The 26,374-nt window shown below is 39.6% G+C and overlaps 1 protein-coding gene across 1 annotated transcript in view; it reads right to left on the bottom strand.

The window, feature by feature from the left end:
* Positions 1-4,050: 4,050 nt before the first annotated feature.
* Positions 4,051-26,374, bottom strand: part of LOC116502701 — a 227,695-nt gene continuing 205,371 nt past the window's right edge. Inside the window, 1 exon segment of the mRNA XM_032208604.1 lies at positions 4,051-5,411. Within this exon segment, the coding sequence (XP_032064495.1) occupies positions 4,177-5,411 (1,235 nt within the window). The 3' untranslated portion in view covers positions 4,051-4,176.

Below are 26,374 nucleotides of genomic sequence, written 5' to 3'. Positions count from 1 at the left end.
CTAATGGAATCTTTGGTTGCATAAACAGAAGCATAGAATCAAAATAATGTGACGTATTAGTATCACATTCTAAAGCCTTAGTAAGGCCACAGTTGGAATACTGCAACTAGTTTTTATCACCACATTATAAAAAAAGATGTTGAGACTTTAGAAAAAGTGCATAAAAGAGCAACTAAGATGATTATATACGCGGAGACTAAAACACATGAAGGATTTGGCTTTGAGTAGTGTTGAGAAAAAGGACTGGGAGGGACATGATAGCAGCATTCCAGTATTTGAGAGGCTGCCACAATAAGAAGGGGGTCAATTTATTTTGCAAAGCACTAGAGTGCAGGACAAGAAACCATGGATGGAAACTAAACAAGGAGAGAAGCAACCTGGAATTAAGGAAAAACTTCCTAATAATGGGTACAATTAACCAGTGGAAAAGCTTGCCTTCAGAAGTGGTGGGTACGTCTGCTTCATCACTGGATGTTTTTAAGAAGAGACTGGACAGTCACTTTTCTGTAATGGTATAAAATCTCCTGCTTGAGCAGGGGATTGGACAAGACCTCCAAGGTCCGTTTTAGCTGCATTCTGATTGATGGATGGATGCTTACTCTCCCACATTTTTCTAGTTTACCAAGAAGCAGGTTGTGATCTACTTTGTCAAATGCCTTGCTAAAGTCTACGTCCACAGCATTTTGCTGGTCTTCTAATTTAGTCAGTTTGAAAAGCATGAAATCAAATTTATTAATAGATTTATAGATTTTATTAATTTTATTAATATTTGTAGGCCGCCCTTTTCCCTGAGGGGACTCAGGGCGGCTCACATAAAATCGGGGAAGGGGTTTGGCATGATGTTTTTAACAACCCTTTGCTAGCTACTAGTTTTAAATTTATTTGTTTATAGATTTTCACAGATCTGTTTTTTCTTTTATTATTTGCAGCATCTTCCCAGATATTGGCGTTAGACTGATTGGTCCTTAATTCCTTGGGTCTGCCCCCCCCCCTTTTTTTGAAGGTGGGAACCACATCGGCCCTTTTCCAATCTTCTGGCAGTTCCCCAGTGCTCCAGATTTTTTAAAGATATTCTACAATAGTTCTGAGATAACATCTGCCAGTTCTTTAAGAACTCTTGAGATGTTATGTGATTTATACCGGTATCTCTTGGATAAGTTTTCCTCCGTTATTTCTTATGCTGTCGTTGGTTCTTTGGAGAATAGATTGATCTCTTCTTATCCGTGGCAGCCCCTCAGTATTAAAAGGCTTCTGTTATGTCATTCCTAATCCTTCTCTTCCTTAGATTAGATCTATCCTGTTCCTGCACCTTCTCTCAATTCCTGAAATATGCCCCCTCCAAATCCTTCCAAATATCTTCATGTGTTAATACATTTTAAAGCAACTACAGAGTTTAATACATGAGTATAATACATGACTAGAACATAACCACACCATTGATATTTAATTAAATTTATTTAAATCCAATTTAGACTTCTTCTTAAGAAGAGAGACAAACATGCTCCAAGAAAATTGTTTGAAGCCGATTCTACCCATTTAATCATCACCCCACACTCTCAAACCAAGTGCCCAAGTGCCCGCTGAGAAGCCAGACTCCATTTCCCTTAAAATTTGGATAAGGCAGAACCCACCTTAATCTGTGGAACATGGTCATCCAAGGACAAACCACATCCCACCCAGAGCATTGTTGGTGAGATTTAAATTGATGCAAGGTGGAAATGTTCGAGAGAAGGAAATTGCGAAAAATATTTTTTTCTTTTTGTCTTTTTTTTTAAACTGTTCAATAAAATATTTTTTTCAAAAAATAAATAGCTTGTATTTATTCCTTATGTTTAGCAATAACTTAATGCTCTCTATCTTGTATTTGTTCTCATTGTATGTATCCCTATTTTCCCCAGTTTCACCATATCCTATTCTTTCAATAAAGCATTCAGATCTACACACACAGTCTGTTTTATTGGAGGATAGGTGGATTTAGCTGCCTGTCGAGCTGCACACAGACTAAGGTGCAGTGGGGACAGAACATAGCTCTCCCGCCATTCTCTCTTCTTCTGCAGAGATCTGTCAGGAGAGAAGTTGAACTCGGAGGAAACTGCTTCCTGCAAACTTTCTCTTATCCCAAGTCAGCTGAGCCCAACAGCGTCCAGCTGGCCATGCCTATCCAACCATGCTCACCTGGCACTGAATCATCATAATCTTCATTGCAACTGGTCCTTTGAGAGCAACCATAATGCTGATGAGGCCCTCAATCAATTGATCTTGATATCCCCGCTTTAGAGAGATACAAAGCCAAAAACTCTGTATATTTTCTGATGCTTCTATCACAACAACAGCTGCTGTTACCTACTTAAAAACAATAGATATTAAAGCACAATGTCACATTGGATTTGTTATGGGCAAATCTGTGCGCACTGTGCAGTCTGAAACCTATCCCAAGAAATTCACTGTATGTTAAACTAAAGACTTATCCCTAGAGAGAGCTCCCTGAGGAAACGTGACCTGTTTTTCGATCAAAATGGTCTTTTGGGAATAGGTGGTTGCCCTAAGGAAGAAAAAGAGAAAAAACCCTCCTGGCAATCATCACATTGCTTCTTTGATTGTGCTGCACTTTCACCATCAAGTCAAACATCAAGGATGACTATTTATAGAAGAAGCTTTAAGAACCTCTGGTTTGTGGATAGTTGGAGCTAAAAAGGTAATCTTTGGGTGTATTACTTGTCGCAAGCTCCATGGTAGGTTACAAAGAAAAAATGTGGCTCATCTTCCAGCTGACAGACTCAGCACAAATCCTCCTTTCACTAACGTTGGCCTTGATGTCTTTGGCCCCTGGTCTGTGACCACACATCACACTAGTGTGTGTGAAGCAAACAGTAAGAGGTGGGCAGCCCTATTCACCTGTATGACCATTAGAGCTGTCCACATTGAAGTTATTGAGTATGGACACTTCTAGCTTCATAAAGGCCCTCAGATGTTTTATTGCTATCTGAGGCCCTTCAGAGCCGAGGTGGCGCAGTGGTTAGAGTGCTGTACTGCAGCCACTTCAGCTGACTGTTATCTGCAGTTCGGCTGTTCAAATCTCACCGGCTCAGGGTTGACTCAGCCTTCCATCCTTCCGAGGTGGGTAAAATGAGGACCCCGACTGTGGGGCGATATGCTGTCTCTGTAAACCGCTTAGAGAGGGCTGAAAGCCCTATGAAGCGGTATATAACACTAACTGCTATTGCGACTGCTATTGCTATAAAAACATTCGTTCAGAAAGAGGCACCAACTTTTGGGCGGCAGCCAAAGAACTGCGTGTTTCTTTGAATATTGACACCAAAAGCATAGAGCAGAGGTGTGAAAATCAAGGCAAGGACACCAGAACTGGACTGTGGGGTGCTTAGAACTGGCCCATGGATCCACCCTGCAAATAACAAACGAACGACCTGTGTTTCCTTTGCCAGAAAAAAAGGAGCTCAGGAGGGCCACATGTTCAGGAGGAACATGGCCCTTGCAAGCTCCATTTTCGTGGGCAGAGAGTTGCAGGAGGCTGTCGCAGTCAAAAGTGGAGCATGTAAGGGCCATGTGCAAGACTCCTGAGCTCCATTTTCACTGGCAGAGGGTTTCAGTAGGCTATCACAGCCAAAAACTGAGCTCAGGAGCCTATTTTTGTTGGCAGAGGGCTCAAGCCACAACAGCGATTGACACAACTGACATCCAGTTGGCCACATCCATCCCAGCCCCCTGAGGTCAAACACAACTCTGATGCAGCCCTCAATGAAATAGAGTTTGAAACCCCTGGTATAAAGAGATATCTAAGTGACCAAATATGCACATGGAGTTAAAACCCAGTTCAATCTTCATGGCCAAACAAGATCCGGTCATTTGGCCAGCCAGTGAAGCACCAAGTTTGTTTTTAGTTTTTTGGTGCTGTACGTGACGCATTGCAACATTTTCCCTATTCGCGGGGGCGGGGTGGGCGTGTCCAGCACGGGATACAACTAGCTCAAGAGCCACCAGTCTGACACTCCTATATACTGTATATAGATACAATAAAAATTGTATAAGTAATTATAATGGCTCATGCCCATTGTTTCTTTTTTATTATTAAAAATCCTTTTCAGAGATCTGTCTGTAAATTGTAAATTCATACATAGAATCCATTAAATCAATAATTAGCATACATTCTCATCCAAATTAATCATTGTTTTGGGGATTCTCCAGTCTATGAATTGTGTAATGGGAAATAAGACTATGGGGTGTGCTGAAGCCCTTTCTACACTCCATGCATTTATATGGCTTCTCCCCTGTGTGAATCCTTTGATGGGATGTAAGATCACTGCTTATTCTGAAGGTCTTTTCACACTCCATACATTTATATGGCTTCTCGCCTGTGTGCAACCTTTGATGGGATGTAAGTGTACTGCTTATTCTGAAGCCCTTTCCACATTCCATGCATTTATATGGCTTCTCCCCTGTATGGACCCTTTGATGGTATGTAAGTTGACTGGCTGTTCTGAAGCCCTTTCCACATTCCATGCATTTATATGGCTTCTCCCCTGTGTGGATCCTTTGATGGGTAATAAGGTTAATATTTTGGCTAAAGTCCTTTCCACACTCCGTGCATTTATATGGCTTCTCCCCTGTATGGATCCTTTGATGTGATGTAAGATCACTGCTTATTCTGAAGCTCTTGCCACACTCCATGCATTTATATGGCTTCTCCCCTGTGTGCAACCTTTGATGGGATGTAAGTGTACTGCTTATTCTGAAGCCCTTTCCACATTCCATGCATTTATATGGCTTCTCCCCTGTGTGGATCCTTTGATGGGATGTAAGTTTACTGCTTGTTCTGAAGCCCTTTTCACACGCCATGCATTTATATGGCTTCTCCCCTGGGTGGATCCTTTGATGGGATGCAAGTTTAATCCTTGTTCTGAAGCCCTTTCCACACTCCATACATTTATGTGGTTTCTCCGCTGTGTGGATCCTTTGATGGGATGTAAGACTACTGCTTATTCTGAAGGTCTTTCCACACTCCATACATTTATATGGCTTCTCGCCTGTATGGACCCTTTGATGGTATGTAAGTTGACTGGCTGTTCTGAAGCCCTTTCCACATTCCATGCATTTATATGGCTTTTCCCCTGTGTGGATCCTTTGATGGCGTGTAAGATTACTGCTACTTTTGAAGTCCTTCTCACACTCCATGCATTTATATGGCTTTTCCCCTGTGTGGATCCTTTGATGGGTAATAAGGTTAATGTTTTGGCTAAAGTCCTTTCCACACTCCGTGCATTTATATGGCTTCTCCCCTGTGTGGATCCTTTGATGGGATATAAGTTCACTGCTTGTTTTGAACCCCTTTCCACACTCCATGCATTTATATGGCTTTTCCCCTGTGTGGATCCTTTGATGGGTAATAAGGTGACCTTTTTGAATAAAGCCCTTTCCACACTCCATGCATTTATATGGCTTCTCTTTTCTGGAGGTCCTTTTATTATCAGTTTTGCTTCCATTTTCATTGCATTTATTTGTCTTCTCTCCAATGTGAAAACTTTTCTGTGATTCAAGAGACCCATTTTCTTGAGAAAGTGTGAACATCCACCTGTATTTTTTTTCTCTGTCTTTGTCCATATTGGCTAATGTCTCTTTCAAGATTCTTACACCTTTCTCAGTATATTTCTCCTTTAGTTTTTCTTGTTGATCAGAAAAGTCCTGCATCTTAGTAACAGTCGAAGGACATGAGCTTTCCTTTTTCCAATTATTCAACAGGTTTCTCTCCTGCCTTTGGAAATCTGTTTGAATTGCAGGTTTCTCCATAGCATCTCCTTTTCTGAACACTTTGATTGGTTCTGCAGAGTCTTTATTCTCATTTTCATTATCACCTTCAAAGGGAATGAGAAATGAAAGTGGGAGAAAGGTTAGGGAAAAAGATCACTCTGTCAGAAGTCATATTGATTGCCTTCAGGTATTGTGCCAAATTCTAATATATACTGCATATTTGTATTCTAATATTGGCATGGTATAGAAATGATAATATCTCTTTGGATGAGGCATAAAATCTTGGAAAAGACATTTAAGTGAAAAAAACTGAATGGCAACTCTTGATAGGAAGCATTTGGGCAAAAATAGTTGAAATCTGTGTGATGAAATTTGGCATTACCTCAAACCAAGGAATTATTTTGTCATAAAATATTTATATAGAAATATAAATTAGATAGGATATATCTAAGCAAAATGCCATAAACCTATTTCCTTCCTTGGAGCACTAGAAAAACAAAACTTTCCCTTCTGCCTCTGAAGAGATCTATTTACAAATCTTTTCATAAGAACTAGCTAATGGCATCTAATTACAAAATGTCTTCCTGAACTCTCTGACTGGAGAGTAGGAAACTCTTACCAAGAGAGGCCACATTCTTATAATTCTCCAGCATGACTTCAGAATGCAGAGCTTTTTGGTCAGGATCCAGCTGAGACCACTCCTCCTCGGAGAAAAAAACAGCCACTTCCTCAAAGGGCAGAAGAACCTCCTGAAAGGGAGAAAAAAATACAGAACAGACCAAGGAAGAACTACAGGATCTTTCCTATTATTAAGAATTTCTAAAGCAAACATAGACAAGATAAATTGCTATGTTGAGGAGCCAACGTTGCAACGATACGGATGTGCAGTCTCGATGCTCCGAGACCGCAGACAATACTTTTGCCGCTGGATGGTCCAATCGGATCTAAACCTTCCTGAAGAGACGGTGAACTGGAAGAATACGTCTTGCTGACGTCAGGGACATCACAAAGTCCCTGATCGATGCAAGAGTTCTTCAAGCTAGCAACAAGAAATTCAGCTAATGCTGACGAAGTCAGGGCGTCTCCAAAACAGAAGGATAGGGAAAGAGAAAGTGTTTCCAGCTGGTGATGAATTTTTACCGTTTTAAGAAGAGACTGCCTATAAAAAACTTAAAATTAATTTAAATTGGAGAACAGAAGAAATAGGCGGCGGAATTAAATTTGGAATGGTTTTGGACAGTGTGTTATCTTATTTTTTAAATGCTATTTGGATGGAATTAATGTAAGCCTTTTAAAATGAATGGACTAAGTTTTCTTCTTCTATTTTTTTTCTTTTATTATTCTTTGTAACCTATGGGCTACAATTCTCCTCTTTCATTACTGTGGGTGTTCTAACTCATTCAAGAATTAGACTTTTTTTTAACTTGAAATACAAAAAAGATACAAAAAGAAATAAAGAACATTGCAACAATAACACTGCTACTCAGAGGCTGGAAGGTTTGTGTATTGGAAACGAAACACTCTTGTTTGTCTCACTGATTATCCTGGCTTGGCACTCCAAGTTCTTGCTGCTTGTTTATAGAGAGTAATAAGAAGAAAAGCATACAGATGTCCCTTTGAAGTATATCTTTAACCAGAGAAAAGTGAAAATAAAATGTTATTGTGAATCTATGCTTAATCTTATTAATCTTCCAAGCTAGAGCAGCAGTGTTTGTTATCTGGAGATAATGACACAATTTCAATAGCAGAGAGAAACTTTAAGTCTGCAAAAGATATTCTCAGAAATTATCAAATACATATGAGATGAAAGAGAAGAAGCTGGAAGACTTAGAGCATCTAACAGCAAAAAAGAGTAGAATACTGAAAGAGGAACTAAATGGAGGGGAAATCTACCCTAGATGGCAAGATACAGAAGAAGAAAAAACAAAAGAATTTATGGATTTAAAGAGAGAAATTTTATTAGCTATAGCATTGATAACACTACTGACAATCAAAGATAAGCTGATTAAGGAAACAGAAGAAGGGCATCGAAATTACATGAGAGATTTTATAATCGCATTTATATCCTAAAAAGCTGGCTTCTATGTATCCGAACTTACAGCCTAAATGTTGGAGATGTGGCTCTCTCGATGCTACATATTTTCATATATGGTGGACCTGCCAAAAGGTTAAGGCATTTTGGATAAAAATATGGTGGATTATGCAAAATATCTTTAAAAGAAGGATAAAGTTTACTCCTCAGTTATTCTTACTAGGTATATGTACTGACTTTACAGTGGTAGAGACTAACTTGATTCTGCACCTAATAACGGCAGCAAGACTGTTGGTGGCGCAATACTGGAAGAAGGAAGACTTGCCTACAACTCAAGAATGGACATTGAAAGTTACAAGCTTAGCCGAGATGGCTAAAATATCGGCATATCTTAAAGATCACTCAAATGAGATATATAAACAAGACTGGAAAAAATGGATTGACTATATACAAAATAAATACGGGACCAAGAAATTCCAGTTAGCCTATGCTTAAGATCAGAAATGATTTAAATTGTTTAAAGTTAGTTCAGCAAGAAGAAGCTAAGGTCAATGCAGAATGTCATTAATTTCTTTATTTCTTTTTTCTCAATAGATTTTAGACTGTGTTTGTTAAAAATCCATACCGTGTACGGGTTCTGGGAAGTCGGGGGGGGGGGAAGGAGGAGGGGGGTTGGGGGGAGGGTGGAGGGAGGGAGGGGTATACATTAGGCTAGACAAGAATTTAGTGGTAAACTAGAACTATTTTGACATATAAAAAATTGTACTTCGATGTCTTACTGATTGAGGAATGATGAAATGTTTGTTTTAAAAGAAATAAAACTTTTGAACCTGAAATTACCTGAGAGATTTTATAAGCAAGGAGTTGCTAAGAGGAGTCCATACAAAGTTGATTAAGTAGATGATTAGAGGACTGACATCACAAATGGCAGAAGATATGAGACTTCTGCTACTGGAAAGATACAGGTTGATAGATGGAAGAGCACAATTTAAAACTAGTTAAACTTAGTGAAATTTAGTGACAATAGATATAGATAAATAAATAATTGATAAAGTTACTAAGGTAAACAATGTGTAGTGTTATGATAAGTAATAATTAGATATGAATATTGAATGGTACCCATGAAAGAAAGATTAGAAATCCTTTTGGATTATATATAAAGGTTAATAAAAAAGAACTAAGTTAGATACAGTTAAAGTCTTGATTATTAGGGGGAAAATGTTATGATACAGGATATAGTTAAATAAAGGAGGGATAATGGTAACAACCTATATATAGGTATGGGAACAACATAAGGAAACTGTATGTAATCTGTAAACCATGATTTGGAAAGGAGGATCAGAAAATGTTGTTATTAAATATTATGGATGTTTTGCTGGAATAGGACATAAGGATTCAGTGTTAATGGAGGATTTTGGAAATAGTAAATGAAATGCCAGTATGTGATTATATGGTAAATCTTGGTATATTTTATGATGAAGGATGTTTAAACAATTATTGTCAAAGAAAATGGAGGAATGATGATGGTAAGATGTATAAATATCTGAGTTAAAATACTTCAGTTAATATGAATTATGTTTGTTGACTGAGGAAGAGATGCACGAAAGTCTTTATGAAACCAACTGATACACTTTCTACAGTATGTAAAGAAGGATGTGTTGTGTTTGTTTTGAAAATAAAAAATAAATTATTTTTAAAAAAGGATAAATGGCTATGTTTAGTAAGGATCTGTGGTTTAGATGACAAAATTGACAGAACAAAAAGCATTTGACTAAAGCATTCTGTAGGACTTTCAGTGCCATTCAGGTTAAATTAGCCCTGTTTTCTTCTGGATCAACTGATCTACCAAACAGCCAGCAAACCCTCATCAAAATACTATTCATTCTGGAAGCAGGAGCCTCTCAACACTCTGAGACCACTGTTGACACTTTTGCCGCTGGGGGGTCCACTGACACCTAAACCGTCCTGTTTAGAGGACGGTCTCTAAACCGTCTAAACCGTCTCAACAGGACGGTGATCAGGAAGACAAAGTCTTGCTGGTCTCAGGGATATCGCAAAATCCCTGTTAAACCCAAGGGAAGTGCTTCAAGCCCGCGGTGAACAGGCAGCCCTAGGCTGATGAAGTCAGGACACTCTGGGAGGAAGGAAGTGAAAAGAGAAAGTGAGTCCATTGGTGAGGTATTTTTTCTATTTTGCTAAAGACTATAAGAAATATTTCCTTGACAAAGGCACTGACTTCCTGGGGGAGGACCTGTCGCCGAAGGAGCTCAACGGAGCCCCTCTCAGAATTCTGGTCTGTATATCTAATTAAGATCAATAGATATCACCCCTTTCTGGCAGAAAGGGGCAGGCAGAAGCTCAGGTGCTAGGATTTATTCGTAGTTCACAGCCCTTTTTCTTTTTTTTTGGGCTGCGAACGGAGAAGAGATCCAGCGTAACTGAGCTCTTATCTCCAGCCAGTTCCTCGCAGCTGCCTTTTTGCGGCCCTAGACAGGCGATCCCCCCCCTCAGGACAATGATAAATTGCTTAAAGCAACTTAAGGCTAACACGAGCGGGTCTTACTCCTGTGATGTTTTTTTTTTTTATAACTATCTAAACACCAGCCTTGTTTTTCCTTTGAAACTTCTTTGTTCAACCGGGTTACAAAATGGCGTTTTTACTGTGTTGGTGATTGACGACGTAATTAACTGGCTTTATCTCCCCGGAGACTGCTACTCATTAACAAGCAAAATCTACAAATAATTTATTGAGAACTGACCAAGTGAAGACACTGTTTATCTGTTTATTCTCTGCTTTTATTTATAATGCCTCCCAGGGCTAAGCAGGCAAAAAAATCCCCCCCGCATGTGCTTAAAGAACTTGTTAGTAACTCGCTGCCTTTGCCTCCTACACCACCTACTGGAGATTCCTTGACACAGGAGCTTTTTTTTCAAATACTCAATGACTTTAAACAAGAAATCAAAGAATTTGTGCTGGATTTATGCGACAAAATACAGACTAAAATTGCCCAAATAAAGATGGATATGTTTGAAGTTATGTCTACTTTCATAGATTATATCGAAGAAATGGAGACTAAACTGGAAACTTTGGAGGAGGCAAATTTTAATTTGACTTCAAACATCCAAGCATTACAACAAGAGATTAGAGATACTCAAACACAACTTATAATGATAAATTATAATAGAAAGGCGTCTGCAATAGGAGTCAGAGGACTGCCCGAAAAGAAAGGAGAGAACTTGAAACAGACGTTTGTAGAAGCTTTTAGCCAAGCGGTGGGAGGTCCGGGATTCAACTTTGATTGGAATATTCGAAAAATCTATCGCCAGAATTCGTGTGTAGCAGAACAACGACAGCTTCCAAGAGACATAATTATATACTTTTTCACAAGAGAATCCAGAAATGCGATCATCCAAAAGTTTTATAACAACAGGCTCCGAATCGATGGCCATGATTTGTTTGTCTTTAAAGAAATCCCGCCCCAGATGCTGCAAGCAAGGAGAGACTATACTTTCTTAACCCAAGAACTTAGAAATCGTCAAATACAGTATAAATGGGAAGCTCCAGTTGGAATCACAGTTACACTCGAAAATCAAAGATTTAGTATTAATTCTGTTTCGGAAGCTCGGGACTTTTATTATAAAACTCTGAAGGCGGGGCTTCCTGACTCACTCGGAAATGCGGAAGGACAAGGTGAAGGAAAGATAAGCAGCAATTCACTTGGTTACAAGAAGGAGAGAGTTGTTCTCCCCCTACTGGAGAGGCAGAAGAGCGGAAACTGAGGATTTAATTATATTTTCAAAGCAGCGGGACACGTGGTTATAAGGCAGAGGGTTGCCTTCTCTTTCCGAAAGGGCAGAAGAGTAAAGAATATAGATCCACCGATGTCTTTAAAATACTTTCTAAGCTTTTGGACTGATCAAAATTTTAGGATTTCTGTCTGGTATGAAATGGTAAAACTGTGTACCGATGGGGAATGGAAAGAAGCACCGCTTATTTTGGATAGATATTATACGGGACTTTTATAAGACTTATTTGAATCTCAATCCAAACTGCGCATGAATTGTTTTCTGTGAAGAAAGTGGGGACTAAGATTTATTTGAATTGCAGTTTGGGATGAATGGAGTCGGGAGGAGTGGGGCAGAAGGGAAGGTGGAGCGGGATACTGATGAAGGGATCTTGGGATTGAATGAAGTGGTAGGGATTTTGGGCACACATCTTATGGATTTACATGCTTGAAGTATAATATAAAAAGCTCAGGATCTTAAAGTGAAGAGCGAGATCCTAATCTTATGGAATTTGGGCTTGGGAGGAATGGAGATGAGAAACGAAGGGTAGGAAGATGAGTAGCGAAAGTATGACTAGACTGTTGTGTATTTGAAGATAAATTGATTTTTGTATAAACTAATATTTGAATATAAGGTAAAGAAGGCTATCTGGAGAGTCTACAGGAAGAAGGGGGTAAATATCAAAGAAGTAAGGGACGAGGACAAAATATAAATGGAATGATTTATACTGTTTAAATTTTTAAGAATGATGGGAGGCTGAGCATAATGCAAAAGATTTTTTTAAATTTTTTTTTATTTATTTTTTCGTTGTTTTTTTTCTTCTTCTTCGGAGTGTTCTTTTTATTTTATTTTCATTATTATTGTTAATAAGATATTTTAGAAGGTGAATGGTACTGAACTGTGCCGGGTGTGGGACCTGGGAAGTCGGAGGGGATTAGGGAGGGGGGTTCATTGGGGGTGGGTGGGTGGGTGGAGATATAGTTTCAATATATAGAATAAGAAGAATACACTTGTATACTGTTGATCCTTATCTTTTCTTTTTATTTTTCTCTTTTTTTTTCTTTTTCTTTTTTTTAGGAATAGAGAAATGCACCAAAGTGAGAAGTAGAGGGAAGGAAGAGGGAGAAGTAAGGAGGGAGGAAGAGGGGAATGTAAGGAGGATGAGAGGGGAAAGAGGGTGAGGAAGACGAGAAAGGAAGATAGGAGGGGAAAGGGAAGTAAGGGGGGTGATCATTGGAGGGAGAAAGGAAAGTTGGAGGGGGAGAAGAAGGGGTGTATGAAAGTGATAGGTTGGGTTTATGATGAGTTGTGTTTAGGTTGGGGTTTTTCTTTTTTTTTATTATTATATTATTATTATTATTGCAAATATTCAGTATATAAGTGAACGTACAAAATTGAATATGAAAAACGAATAAAACATTTAAACACACACACACAAAAAAAGAAATATTTCCTTAAAGCCAAATTGATACTTAAACAAAAGAATTGAGCTGCGAAAATAATCCTAATGGGATCGCTGTGGAAATGGTTTTTTTTCCCTTTGCCATTGTAACTATTTTTTGTGGATTGAAATGTTCGTCACATTCTCCATTTCTCCTCTTAAAGTGAACGGATTGATTTTTTTTCCCCTCCTGCTTCTTGTTGCTTATTTTATTCTGGATTAAAACCTTCCTTTTTATTTTAACAGTTCTTCCTACTATTTGTTATTAAATCACACTAAAAGCAATCTAAAGAACTTTGTTTCCTACAGAAGGTGAAAATTAACTGCCAGTCGAAGGTTTTTTTTTTTCTGAAACAACACATCTCTTTCTTTATTTAACTTTACTAACTCTGAAGCTGAAGGGTTTGCAACTTGTTTACAGAAACTGATAAAAAACCAAGGGCACCAACTCTTTTCACAGGTGCCTCTGAGAACTATTTTGGCAGAGAAAGAAAGAAAGAAAGAAAGAAAGAAAGAAAGAAAGAAAGAGAGAGAGAGAGAGAGAGAGAGAGAGAGGGAGGAAGGAGGGAAGGAAGGAAGGAAGGAAGGAAGGAAGGAAGGAAGGAAGGAAGGAAGGAAGGAAGGAAGGAAAGAAAGGGGGGAACAGAACCCTTCCCTTTTGAAGAGCATAAAAGAACTTGTGTTTAAGTCAACTTAAATAAAATAAAAGCTAAGAGAAGCCTGGAAGACTAGACTGGCAGTCATTATTGGGTTTTTTTTTTTCTTTCTCTCTTCTGTTTTGGAAACATGGGTCAATACTTAGATGAGGAAACCTTAACATTCCAAAATATCTTGGCTGGAATTCAAAATCTATTGGAAGGATATGGGAGAATTGAGAAGAAGCTGGAAAGACTAGTCTTCCTCACAGCAGAAGATGATAGGGTTGGAGCCCCCAAAATTAAAGGGGAGAATGAAGATATAGAAGATAAAGATAAGAAAATACATGAATTTAATAATGGACCTATCCTGTTCATCCTCAACACCTTCATGAAAGTGCTGGGAGAGCTCAACCAGGGGTCTGTGTGGTGCGCCATCAATACCAAGAGACTCTGCTCCTCCTCAGATTGTAAGGAAGCTGCTAGTAGTCTGAGCCATTGGCTGGACAGTAAATAAGAAAATGAAGAATGTTTTCCATTGAAGACAATTCTTAGCCTGTGCAAAGCTGGATTGTTTGGCCTCCAAATCCAGGCACAAGTCAGAAGAAATTATTTTCTAAGCCAGCGATGGCAAACATTTTTTGGCTCGCGTGCTGTAAGTGGGGGGAGCGCAGGGGAGGTCGTGTGCAGGCGTGCCAGAGCCATAATGCAATGCGCACCCCCCCAGTGCGCATGCGTGCACTACAGGCACTCCCCCCCATTTTCCATGCTTTTTTGCCCTCCCCAGGCTCCAGAGGCTTTATAGGAGCCTGGGGAGGGTGAAAACAGCCTCCCCCACCCCCTGGAAGCCCTCCGGAGGCTTCAGAGACCTTCAGGAAGCCTCCGGAGCAGTCAAAATGAACCTCCAAGCAAGCCGGGAGTGACTTCTGGTTTGCTCGGAAGGTCGTTTTGAGTGCTCCGAAGGCTTGAGGGATCTTCAGGAGGCTTCCCCGAAGACTCCGGAGCAGTCAAAACCTCTGAGCAAACCGGAAGTCTGTTCCCAAACTTCCGGTTTGCCTGTAGGGCAGGTTTTTTTGCTCTCTGGAAGCTTTAGGGAAGCTGATGAAGTCTCTGGGGGGCCTCTGGAGGGCGGGGGAGGCTCTTTTCGCCCTCCTCAGGCTCCTATAAAGCCTCTGGAGCCTGGGGAGGGTGAAAAACGGCTTTAAAAAAGGGTGAACAGCTGACTGGCGCAGGCATGCGCAGTGGTCAGTTGACAGGGCAGTGCCTCGCGTACCCTGACAAATGGTTCTGCGTGCCACCTGTGGCACGCGTGCCATAGTTTCGCCATCACTGTTCTAAGCTAATAGGGCCTTGGCTAATTATTCTTTCAAAACACTTTTTACTTGCAGACGTTTCTATATTTCGACTAGCCTGGTATTTGAATAATCTTAACTATTAACCATGTATTTTTCTTATTAATGATTGTAAATGAAGCATTGGAAAAATGGAAATTTGCTACTTTGAATATTGAAATATTTTTCAGGTTCTTAGCACAAATTCAACTCAAATAATTACAAAAGGGGCACCGTTTAGGATAGGGGGTAGGGTAGGGTAGGGTAGGGTAGGATAGGTTAGAATAGTTTAGTTGGAAGGGACCTTGGAGGTCTTCTACTCCAACCTCCTGCTTAGGCAGGAAACTCTATACTGTCATGTCACCCCTAGTCCTTCTTTTCATTAAAAAAGACATACCAAATTCCAGCAACCGTTCTTTATATGCTTTAGCCTCCAGTCCCCTAATCAGCTTTATTGGTCTTCTCATCTAGGGTGGACAGGTGCTCACTTATTTTAACTTGTGTTCCTAATCTGTTTTTTGTGGTGCTGCTTTTGATAAGCTGGAATGTTTTTTGCCTTTGTGTAAAGGCGGATGAAAAACATGAGTTAAGTAGTTCTGCTTTCTCCCTGTGCTTGTCACCTTCTTCCCACTTTCTGCCACCAAAGGATCAATTGTGTCCTTGACTTCTTTTTAGGTTTAACATGTTGAAAGACACTTTTTTTGTAACAAACATTACTTCATTAGCTTTCCTCACTTCATCTTTGCCTTAGTTATGTGCCCCTCTTTCCCTTTTTTTTACTTGTCCTTTTTGTCTTTTAATTTATCAGAGTTCTTTATGCAGACATGCTGATTTCTTTTGAGAGCTGTTATTTTTCTTCTTCATTGGTTTTGTGCTAGACTAGGCTTTTATAATCTCACTTCTCAAAATTTCCCAAGCTTCTTGAGTTGTTTTCTCTTGAAGATTCTCATCCATGGAATAATTCCCAAACTATCTCTAAGTTTATTGAAGTTAGCTCTTTTAACATCAAAGACTTTGTTCTATTGCTCGCATAATGTGGAATTCCAGTATTGTATTATCACTCCCCCACAAGATTCCTTCTATCATTTCATCACTGTTAGTGAGAATTAAGACCAATCTGATTGACTCCCTTCTCTACTTGTTGGGAAACAAAGTTCTCTTGATAGGTTTATCAAGAATCTGTTTGACCTTCCACTTGATGCAGTTTGTCTCCCAGGATGTCAGGGTAGTTAAAATCCACCATTACTTTTTTTTGTGTGTAAATGTGTTTTTATTTTACATTTTCATTTTCGTACAGTCACATATATACTGTGCAGAACCGGGGCCATATAACATTAAACAATAAACACAGCCATTCCTCTTGTCAATAATACCCCCCAAAATAGAAACCCAATGTACCTCTTCAACCCTCCATACACCCTTTCTTTCGCCCCCCTCCAACTTTCCATCTTCCCTCCATCATTCCCCTCTACACTACTTCCCCTCCCCCTCTACCACTCCTCTCTCCCGGTACACTCCTCCCTTCCTTCTCACCCTCCCTCCAATCCTCTCTCCCACCCTCTCTACCCCTCTTTCTTCTATCCCTCTATTCCTCCCTTCAGTGTATTTCTACTATCTATTAATATATTCAGCTTGTCCTATTTTTACACCGGAATTAAAGAGCAACAGTATACAAGTGCATACTCTGTGCATTGGTGTATACACATTAGCGTCCATTTTGACTGACCTTGTGATTACTGTCTACATAACCTGTGTTGTGTCTGTCTTCCCCTACTTTCTCACCACCTGTTTGATTGCAGATTGTATGGCACTCACAATTAAATGCTTGATTTTGCTTGACAGCAAGGTTGATATTCTTAACCACACAAACATCTATGTTATATGCACTATATTAATCTATTAATTTTAGATTGTTGGGGACAGAAATGTTCTGTATCAATTAATTCTCTGTCCTCATTGTTTAGTTTAAATGTTTATCCAGAGAATCTGTGAATTTAATGCCAAGTAATCAATTTGTTTGATGGATGCAAACTATCTCTTTTGTACAGTTTTTCAAGGACAAGCTGCAGACATCATGACTAATATAAAGAATTCTGTAAAACATTATTTATTGAAAAGTTGGGAGAATAATTAGCAAAAAGAATTTTGTTTTTAAAGTTTTAGTCTTAAAAAAAATCCTAAAAGGAATATCCAACCAAAAGAAAAGGGGAAAATGGCAGGAGACAGTACAGGTTGTCCTCAACATACAACAGGTTTAGGGATTTACAACGACAGTGACAAAAATGACTTATGCCTGTTTTTCATACCTATGACTGTTCCAGCATCCCCATGGGCACATGATCAAACTGACTCACATTTATGACAGATGCAGGGTCCCAGGGTCATGTGATCCCCTTTTGTGAACCTTTGACAAGCAAAGTCATTAGGGAAGCCACTTAACAACAACCTAACTTCAGCACTTCACTTAACACCTGTGGCAAGAAAGGTCGTAAAATGGGGCAACAAATGTGTCACTTAACAACAAAGAATTTAGGCTCAATTGTGGCCCTAAGTCAAAGACTACCTATAATATGTACAACAGCTGATTTCCTGAGGGGGAAAAATAGAAAACTAGTAAATCAAAGTTATTCTCATACCTGAGTTGGAGGTTCAATCATGGTTTCCGCTCCCTCTAAACAAAGAGTCGACTTCCTTCTATGATTCCCTGTGAGGGAGACAGAATTTCAAAAGGCATAATTAATAAAATGGGAGGAGGTTTGCTATAGAGGAGAGGACACAGAGAAGATGAGAAAGTTAGGATTTATCAAAGGAGTGGAAGGACCTTATATTACCTCCTGAGGTGTCCTGAATTGGATCTTCCTCAGGGATCCCCCTGAAAGACAATTCTTGAGGGAGATTTGACAGATGCCTCTTTGTCTCAGGATCTCTGAGCTCCATTGCGAAGGACTTGAAATAGGATGCAGGAAAAAAAGAATTAATGGACATTACACATCATGAAATGGTGCGTACCTATGCTTAACACCTGATAAACTGCCAAAGATTTTTCAAATCGCAAAGGAATTTCAAATACACGTTTGAAATGTAAATATAAAAAAGTAACTTTTTACCTACTCTGCGGGACTTGTAACAAAACAAAGAAATACTGGGATAAGATTTATATTGTACTGCAGAAGATTCTCAAAGAGGGCCTGAAAATCAAACCAGAGACTTTTCTTTTAGGTTTAATAGAAAAAGGGATGGAAACTACATATATAACTTTGCTGTTATATATGTTGAGAGCAGAAAGGATGCTCTTTGCAAAGCGGACGGATATTTTAATAGCCACAAAGGAGAAGTCGTTGGGAAAACCGATGGAAGAGATTGAAAAATTAACTGCTTTAGTTAAAGAAAAGACCAAGCCAATCTTGCTTCTACTTTGGAACCAATGCTGGGTTTTGTATTGAAACTTTGATTGAGTTTTGTTGATTACATAAGTTTGTTGTTATATAGAATTTGCTAGTACATATTAAGTATGTAAATGTAAGACATTGAACTTGTAATGTTACCATTTATTCGACTGTGCTAAAAGATTCAGATTTTCAATGATTTTCTTTTTCCCCATTTACCCTACACTTCTTTCACTTCCTTTCCCCCTTTCCTACTATTTTCATTTTCTTGCATTTTATATCTTAATAAACCTACAAAAATTTGATACAAAAATCTGAACATATTATTATATTCAGGCCCAAGAAGAAGTCCTCTCACCGGCAACTCAACCTGCTCCTTCTTCTCCTCCGCTTGGCTCAGGAGGAAGCCTTCCACCAGGGCCACCGCCTGGGAGCTGGTCTCTGCTCCACACTCCCGCACCCAGCTCTCCATCTGCAGGGGCAGAAGGGCCAGGAACTGCTCCAGAACCACCAGGTCCAGCATCTGCGCTTTTGTGTGCTTTTCTGGTCCCAACCATCGACTACAAAAGAAGTGGAGCCGACTACAAAGTCCTCGGGGACCCTCATCCTCCTGATATTGGATGCTCCTGAAATTCAAAGCCTGAATTTGTGAAACGATGGTTCCTTCTTCCAGCATCTTCTGCCCATTTCTTGCCCAGATCTCCCCATGGATTCCAGACTGGGCATCGGAAGGGTCTTTTCCAATTCCCTCACTTGCTAAAGGAAGGCAAGCCATTCTCTCTCTGTCCTGTAACACAATTCCAAATGGGTGCAATGAAACCTGTGTATCTCCAAATGCTTTTTTAATTCATAGCAATGTTCATTTAGCCATGGGAATACCAGAACAAGCCATTAAGCCATTAAGCCCTCCTTGCCAAAGGGATCATTTTTTTCTCTACATGAAGATCAACAAATGGCCTCAATTTTGCAATTTTCTTATAAAAGTGGTAATTTTTATTTTATTTCTTTAAAAAAAAACACAAATATTTCATCATTTGTCAATCATTAAGACATTGAAGTACAATTTTTTTGTGTGTGCCCCTCCCTCCCTCCCATCCCCCCTCCTCCTCCCCCCCCCGACTTCCCAGAACCCGTACACGGTATGGATTTTTAACTAACACAGTCTAAAATCTATTGAGAAAAAAGAAATAAAGAAGTTAATGACATTCTACATTGACCTCAGCTTCTTCTTACTGAACTAACTTTTAACAGTTTAAATCATTTCTGATCTTAAGCATAGGCTTACTGGAATTTCTTAGTCCCGTATTTATTTTGTATATAGTCAATCCATTTTTTCCAGTCTCGTTTATATCTCTCATTTGAATGATCTTTGAGATATGCCGATATTTTAGCCATCTCGGCTAAGTTTGTTACTTTCAATGTCCATTCTTGGATTGTAGGCAAGTCTTCCTTCTTCCAATATTGCGCCACCAACAGTCTTGCTGCAGTTATCAGGTGCAGAATCAAATTAGTCTCTACCACTGTAAAGTCAGTACATATACCTAGTAAAAATAACTGAGGAATAAACTTTATCCTTCTTTTAAAAATATTTTGCATGACCCACCATATTGGGCATTTTGGATAATTTAAATTTCTTTTTACTCAAAGGGAAAGACTTGCATTTTAAAAATATAGCTCTACGTTTACCTATAAGCAGAGTACACACAACATACAACATACAAAAGCCCAAAGCATGAAAATTCAGTTCACAAAAAATGAGGTGCCAATCCTTTGACCCTGGTCCATTTCTCTTTCTCCCTTCACACCGGGGGTCAGGTTCACACAATGTGTCCTAAGCACAAACAGGTCAATCAAATCCAGGCGTTCAGTTCCTATGAAATATAAAGGATTAAATGCACACAGCTCAATACGATGACGTGATTGACTACCTTCCTCAAACAAATTGAGTTGCAAAAGGCCCCAAGCTGAGTTTAGTGTCATCCAGCACAGAGTGAGAATTAAAAGTTGTTTTTACTTCCTGCTTGAGTTTTGCCATACAAGCTCCCCCTCTCCCCTATGCAGGAGCTATTCTCACGAAATGGGGCGCTCCCTTTCCTTTCTGGGATCTGGAATTCTTCCTGAGGGCAGCATGCATCTCCTGGAGCTCTCCTTTGTTATCACCATGGAAAAGGGCGGCAGAGAAACATGGGAATCTGGGGTCTCCCGCTCCTAGGATTGACTTGGTATATATATGCACACGCACAGTCTCTCTCTCTCACACACACACACACACAAACACCTACCTTTGCCACCTCTTTCCTTCAAAACGTCTTTGCAGCCTTTTTAACTGCCTGCGAAGCTTAAAGGGTTAAAGAGAGAGAGTCCAGCAGCTAGAAAGGCAAGACTTATTGACGTCACTGCCTTCCCAACCTGCAACAGCGGCTCAACGCTGAAGCGCATGCGGTTCCTTTCTCTTTGCAGAGGGAGCCTCGGATGGGTTTTCTGTGCATGGAAGGTATTCCTGGAAAAAGGAGAGATGGTGCATTTCCCATGCAGGGCCAGGAGGGGGCTCTCTTGAGAAAGCCAGGAAGCCTTCTCAACCTCCTTTGGACAATGTTATAATTTACTAAAGAATTTTGTATTTAAAGTAAGGTGACCAGATTTTCAGATTGGAAAAGAGGGACGCCCTTTACCCGGGGGGGGGGGGGGGGCTTGATTAGCTATCTCTTCCTTCCTTTCTCCTTCCATCCTCTCTTCTTTCCTCACTCACTCCCTTCCTCCTTTTTTCTCTTCCTTCCTCCTTCCATTCTTTCAGCTTCATTTCTTTTGCCTATCTACCTTCTCTGTCTTTCTGCTCTTTCCATTTCTTCGCTTCTGTTCCTTCCTCCTTCCCTCCTTTCCTATTTCTTCCTTCTTCCTTCCTTCTGCCTATCTACCTTCACCTTCTCTGTCTTTCTGCTCTTTCCCTGTCTTCCCCTTTCCTCCCTCCCTCCCTTCTTTCCTTTCTAGTTCCATCTTTTCTTCTTTCCTCTCTCCCTCTTTTTCTTTTTTCCTTCCTTCCTCCTTCCTCTTGCCTATCAACTTTTTTTATTTTTTTTGTTACATAGACGACACATACCCACAACAATAAAAACAAAACAAAACAAAAAGAAAAAAACCCATCATCACATATAGCATGTCATTTGGTTACAAGTGTTTTAACATTTATCATTCTTATACATTTATTATTTCATTTAATAGGTTATAATATACAGTTTGGGTTGCTTTGTTTACTATCCCTTCCTCCTGTTATAACACCACCTTATTTTCCCTTTCTTTTCTCCCTCCCTTCTCTACTTTCTTCCTTCCTGCTCTCCTTTCCCTTCCTTCTTCCCTTACCTTTCTGCTACTCCTGCTCTTCCTCTTCCCCTTTCTACCCTCTCTCCCCCTCTTTCTCTCCTTTCCATCCTCCTCTCCTTACCTCTTTCTTCTTTCCATCTTCCTTTCATTCTCTCCTCCTTTCTCCCTTTCTCCCAACTCCCTTTCTGGGAGTTGAAGTCCACACACTTTCAAGTCTCCAAGGTGGAGAAAGACTGATCTATCTAATTAATATAATTATTTCTCCCTCTCTTTTTCACTCTCTCTCCAGCGCACATACGCAAATGCATAGGGCAGCCCACCTTACACACAGGTAACTCCGGGCGGCCTACGGGAATGACCTGGTACCATAGAGCTCCAGGAAATACTTGGCTAGAGAAATCGCAAGTGTTCCTTCCTGGATTTTCCGGAGGGGAGAGGCACGGAGGTTGGAGGTTGGCTCGTGTGGAAAAAATAGTGGTAAAGTTTCTTTGAAAAATATTTCCCTAGGACTAATTTCACCATTTTAATTTGCTCAGTTCTTTGTATTAACATCTGCATCATTCTGTATTGACTTGGAGTGCTCACTTGTGCCTGCTGGTAAGTGAGCTGGGGTTTTTTCTTTTATTTTTTTAATGTATTTTACAATAATATGTTATTTATTGTGCATAGGATTTTTTAAATTAGTTTTATTCTGTGTGGATTCTTTTTTTAAATTGTCTTAGACTATTTAAAAAAAGATTCTATCCAAAATAAATTGAAGTGAAACCATTTTTAAAAATTCTATGCACAATACTTTGAAATATTTTACTTCAATTTATTCTGTGTGGATTCTTTTTTAAAATTGTCTTAGACTATTTAAAAAAAGATTCTATCCAAAATACAAAATACCAGCTGCAGTTATTCACTTAAGAACTGTGGCAAGAAAGGTGGTATAATGGGCTTAGTGACCAAAGTTACAATGGCATTGAAAAAAGTGACAGATGACCATTTTTCACACTTAGCGACCATTTTCACACTTAGTGACCATTGCAGCATCCTCATAGTCACGCGATCAAAATTTTGATGTTTGGCATCAGATTCGTATTTATGATGGTTTCAGTGTCCTGGGGTCATGTAACTGCCTCTTTTGTGACCTTTTCACAAAGTCAAATGGGGAAACCAGATTCACTTATGCTACTAATTTATCAGCTGCAGTTATTCACTTAAGAACTGTGGCAAGAAAGATAGTATAGTGACCAAAGTTACAATGGCATTGAAAAAAATGACTGATGACCATTTTTCAGACTTAGCGACCATTTTCACACTTAGCGATCGTTGCAGCATCCTCATGGTCACGGGATCAAAATTTTGATGTTTGGCAACAGTTACAATTTATATTTGTAAATTGTAGTTATGTTGAAATAAAAAAATATTACAATACTATTTTTACGTTGTATGAAATTTTTTGTTGCTCCGAATAAAATTTTTAATCAAGACGCACCCCCCCTCCCCCCGGTCAAAGGTGTCCCTCTTTACCAATCTGAAAATCTGGTCACCTTAGCCATGACCTTCCTTTAGCAGCCAGCCCATCATTCCCCCACTTTGAATCTGAAAATGATTTAATTTTCCAAGATTCACCCAACATCAATGTCTGCTTACTGGGAGACCCTGTAGTTTGCTTATAGGTGGAAAGGCAAACAGACAGCATTGTAATGCAGAACAGGTGATTTATGAAAACAATGACTATGCCTGCCAGGGTCATTATTAGGTTAAATCAGTGAACCATCCTGTCAGTCAATGCCACTAGTCTTTCCATTCATCCATGGGGGGAGGGGGTTTGCAGCTATCTTTGCAATGTGTGTAGTTCAGCCGTGGAATTCCTCCAATTTGTCCAGAATATGCACACAACATTGTCTAAGTAGTGCACACACATCTCCTTATGATGCCAATATCATATCGAGAGCCATTCTATTCTGAACTGTCATTGTCGGAATGGCTTCTTGTTCTTTTGCTGCAGCAATAGAAACTCCCCAGTCTCATTAGCCAGGATTTCCTCCACTGCTTGTATATGATACAAAGCATTATTGAGGGACCAGAGCTCATGGAACAAAGTAAGGGGTTGGTATTCTTCAAGTACTTTCGGAATTGTTCAAGATTCCTATGGTTTCCAATCTTTCTTTCAGGTAAAGTGGGCATAATATAGGTGGGTTTGAAGAACACAGACACATAACAAATCATATGGTCTCATCCCGACAGTTGTTAAGTCTATTTGTCTTAATATCTTAGCCTTCACATACAGAGATGCACTAATCAGCTAGTGGTAATTATTGGGTAACTCCTAATTCTAGTGTGGGTAGCCACAAATACCTTTTGTGGAAATGTTCTAATTGAGAAAACACCTATGGGAGATCACAGTTCTGCTCTCACACAACTATGGTTCTGGAAGCTTTTGATTCCAGAACAATAACTTAAGTCCCAGTTCTTCTACTGAGAAAGTCACAGGCTGTGTAGTCCAAGAATCAGGAAGGGCAGATCGTGGGTATTTCTTCACTCTGGAAGTGATCTATCCAAGATGCCAGGCCTTCCACTTTTAGTACTGTATAGGTGGTCTGAAGCACTTGAAACGGTCCCTTCCACTGCTGATCCAAGGAGATTGTTGGTCCCCACGTCTTTACAAGTATCCAGTCTGCAGGCTGAAATGGATGCACTAGACGATCTAGTCCTGCAGAAAGAAAATTCATAACCGCAGCAAGTTGTCTTACATATTGGTACAAGGTCAGTACTCCCACCAGTGGGATGGACCTCTCCTCTGCCTTTAAGGAGGGATGTGGTCGCCCAAAAAGGGCCTCAAAGAGGCTCAAGCCTATTTGCTTTCAAAGTGCAATGTGAAGCCCCAACAACGTGAGTGGCAAAGTTTGCGGTGAGGACAGGTGAGCCTCCTGGCATAGCTTAGCTAGCTGTTGTTTTTGTAAATCATTACAATTTTTCCATAGGAAGAATTCCCAAGTGGTAGGCTGAGTAAAGCTTCCAAGTGATGTTTAACTGTTCGCACAGATTTAGCTATGAAATATGGGTCACAATCAAATGATATATTATTTGGCAGCCCAAACCTAGAAATAATTTCTTCCAATAGGATGTTTACGACTTCATGATCTTTATTTGTCCTGCAAGCAAAAGCCTCAGGCCATCCTGTGAAGGTATATTCTAGTCCCCAAAATATACTTAAAACCTTGCTTTCTATTTGAAGTCTATTTCTCAAATTTTCCCTGGGTAGTTGCTGTTAAGTTGGACTCATAGGGGTGGGCACTGTCTAATTTTTGATTATTTCGGACACAAATCAGGCAAGGGGCTACAGCTTGGAGATAGCAGAATAGAGATCTTTGCCTACTACACAGTATGTCATAAAATCTACCTGTGTATCTACCTGTACACAATCATGGTGCAATTCAGTATCCACCTGGGGCAAGAGTGTGGCTGGATTGAGGGTATTGCATACCTCTAATTGTATGGCTGAAAAGAAGAAACCTTCCGTTTTGAATATTCAAAGAGTATTCTACTACTTTAAGAGCTTAGACACTCTTAAGGAGTTTCTTTTTGTAAATAGCTACAGGAATAAAGAGGAAAACTTTAATCTGTAAATTACAGAGAATCACACAGAGAGAAGAAGAAAACTTAGTCCATCCGTTTCTTGCTCACCACTTTTTAGCTAATTGCAACCTCTCAGAACATAGGCTGCATAAAGGTGAAGAGGAAATCCATCAGAAGCAACTCCTCTGTGTTCAGGGAGGGAGGTGAAACAAACCTGGGAGACATAAAACTACACAGCAGGACAAAAGAAAACTGGGAAAGAACAAGGGGCAGAAACGTTTTTAAACCTTGGTTGAAACCCAAGTAAGCTTCTCACCATAACTGCAACTTTCAACTATTAAATTTCCTTGGTTATTATATAATTAAATTACAGTCTTCCCATGGACTCTCTTGTTATCTCCTTGTTTCTCTTATCCACTTTCTATCTTTCAACCATAGCTTCTCCGTTATTCATCAATCCTACACATAATACTTGTTTTTCTTCTAGATAATTATTTGACACTGCTGACAGGTCTTATCCCTTCTGGCTTACCTCTATGGGTAAGTTGGGAAACAGGAAACAGGAAGCTAATTTAAAAAAATAAATTAAAATGAACGTATATACCACGGATTTCAAACTCCATGTGTCACATGGCCGTCACGTGACCTATTGCAACAGTTTCCCTATTAGCAGAGCTGGGGTGGGCGTATCCTCCATGTGACACAACCAGCTTGTGAGCCACCACTTTGACATTCTTATATACTGTATATACAGATACATTCAAAAATGTATAAATCATAAAAAATAAAAAATACATACAGTAGAACTCATTAAATCAATGATTAGCATACATTCTCATCCAAATGTATCTTTGTATTGGGGATTCTCCAGTCTATGAATCGTGTTATGGGAAAAAAGACTATGGGGTGTTCTGAAGCTCTTTCAATACTACATGCATTTATATGGTTTCTCACTTGTATGCATTCTTTGATGGGATGTAAGTTCACTGAGTATTCTGAAGTCTTTTCCACACTTCATGCATCTATATGGCTTCGCCCGTGTGGATCCGTTGATGCGATGTAAGTTTACTGTTTGTTACGAAGATCATTCCACACTCCATACATTTATGTGGTTT

This window comes from Thamnophis elegans, chromosome 2 (genome assembly GCF_009769535.1).
Source record: "Thamnophis elegans isolate rThaEle1 chromosome 2, rThaEle1.pri, whole genome shotgun sequence".
In the NCBI taxonomy this organism is placed as follows: domain Eukaryota; kingdom Metazoa; phylum Chordata; class Lepidosauria; order Squamata; family Colubridae; genus Thamnophis; species Thamnophis elegans.
Note: the sequence above shows the minus strand (reverse complement) of the source record. Positions and strands in the feature narration are given on the sequence as shown.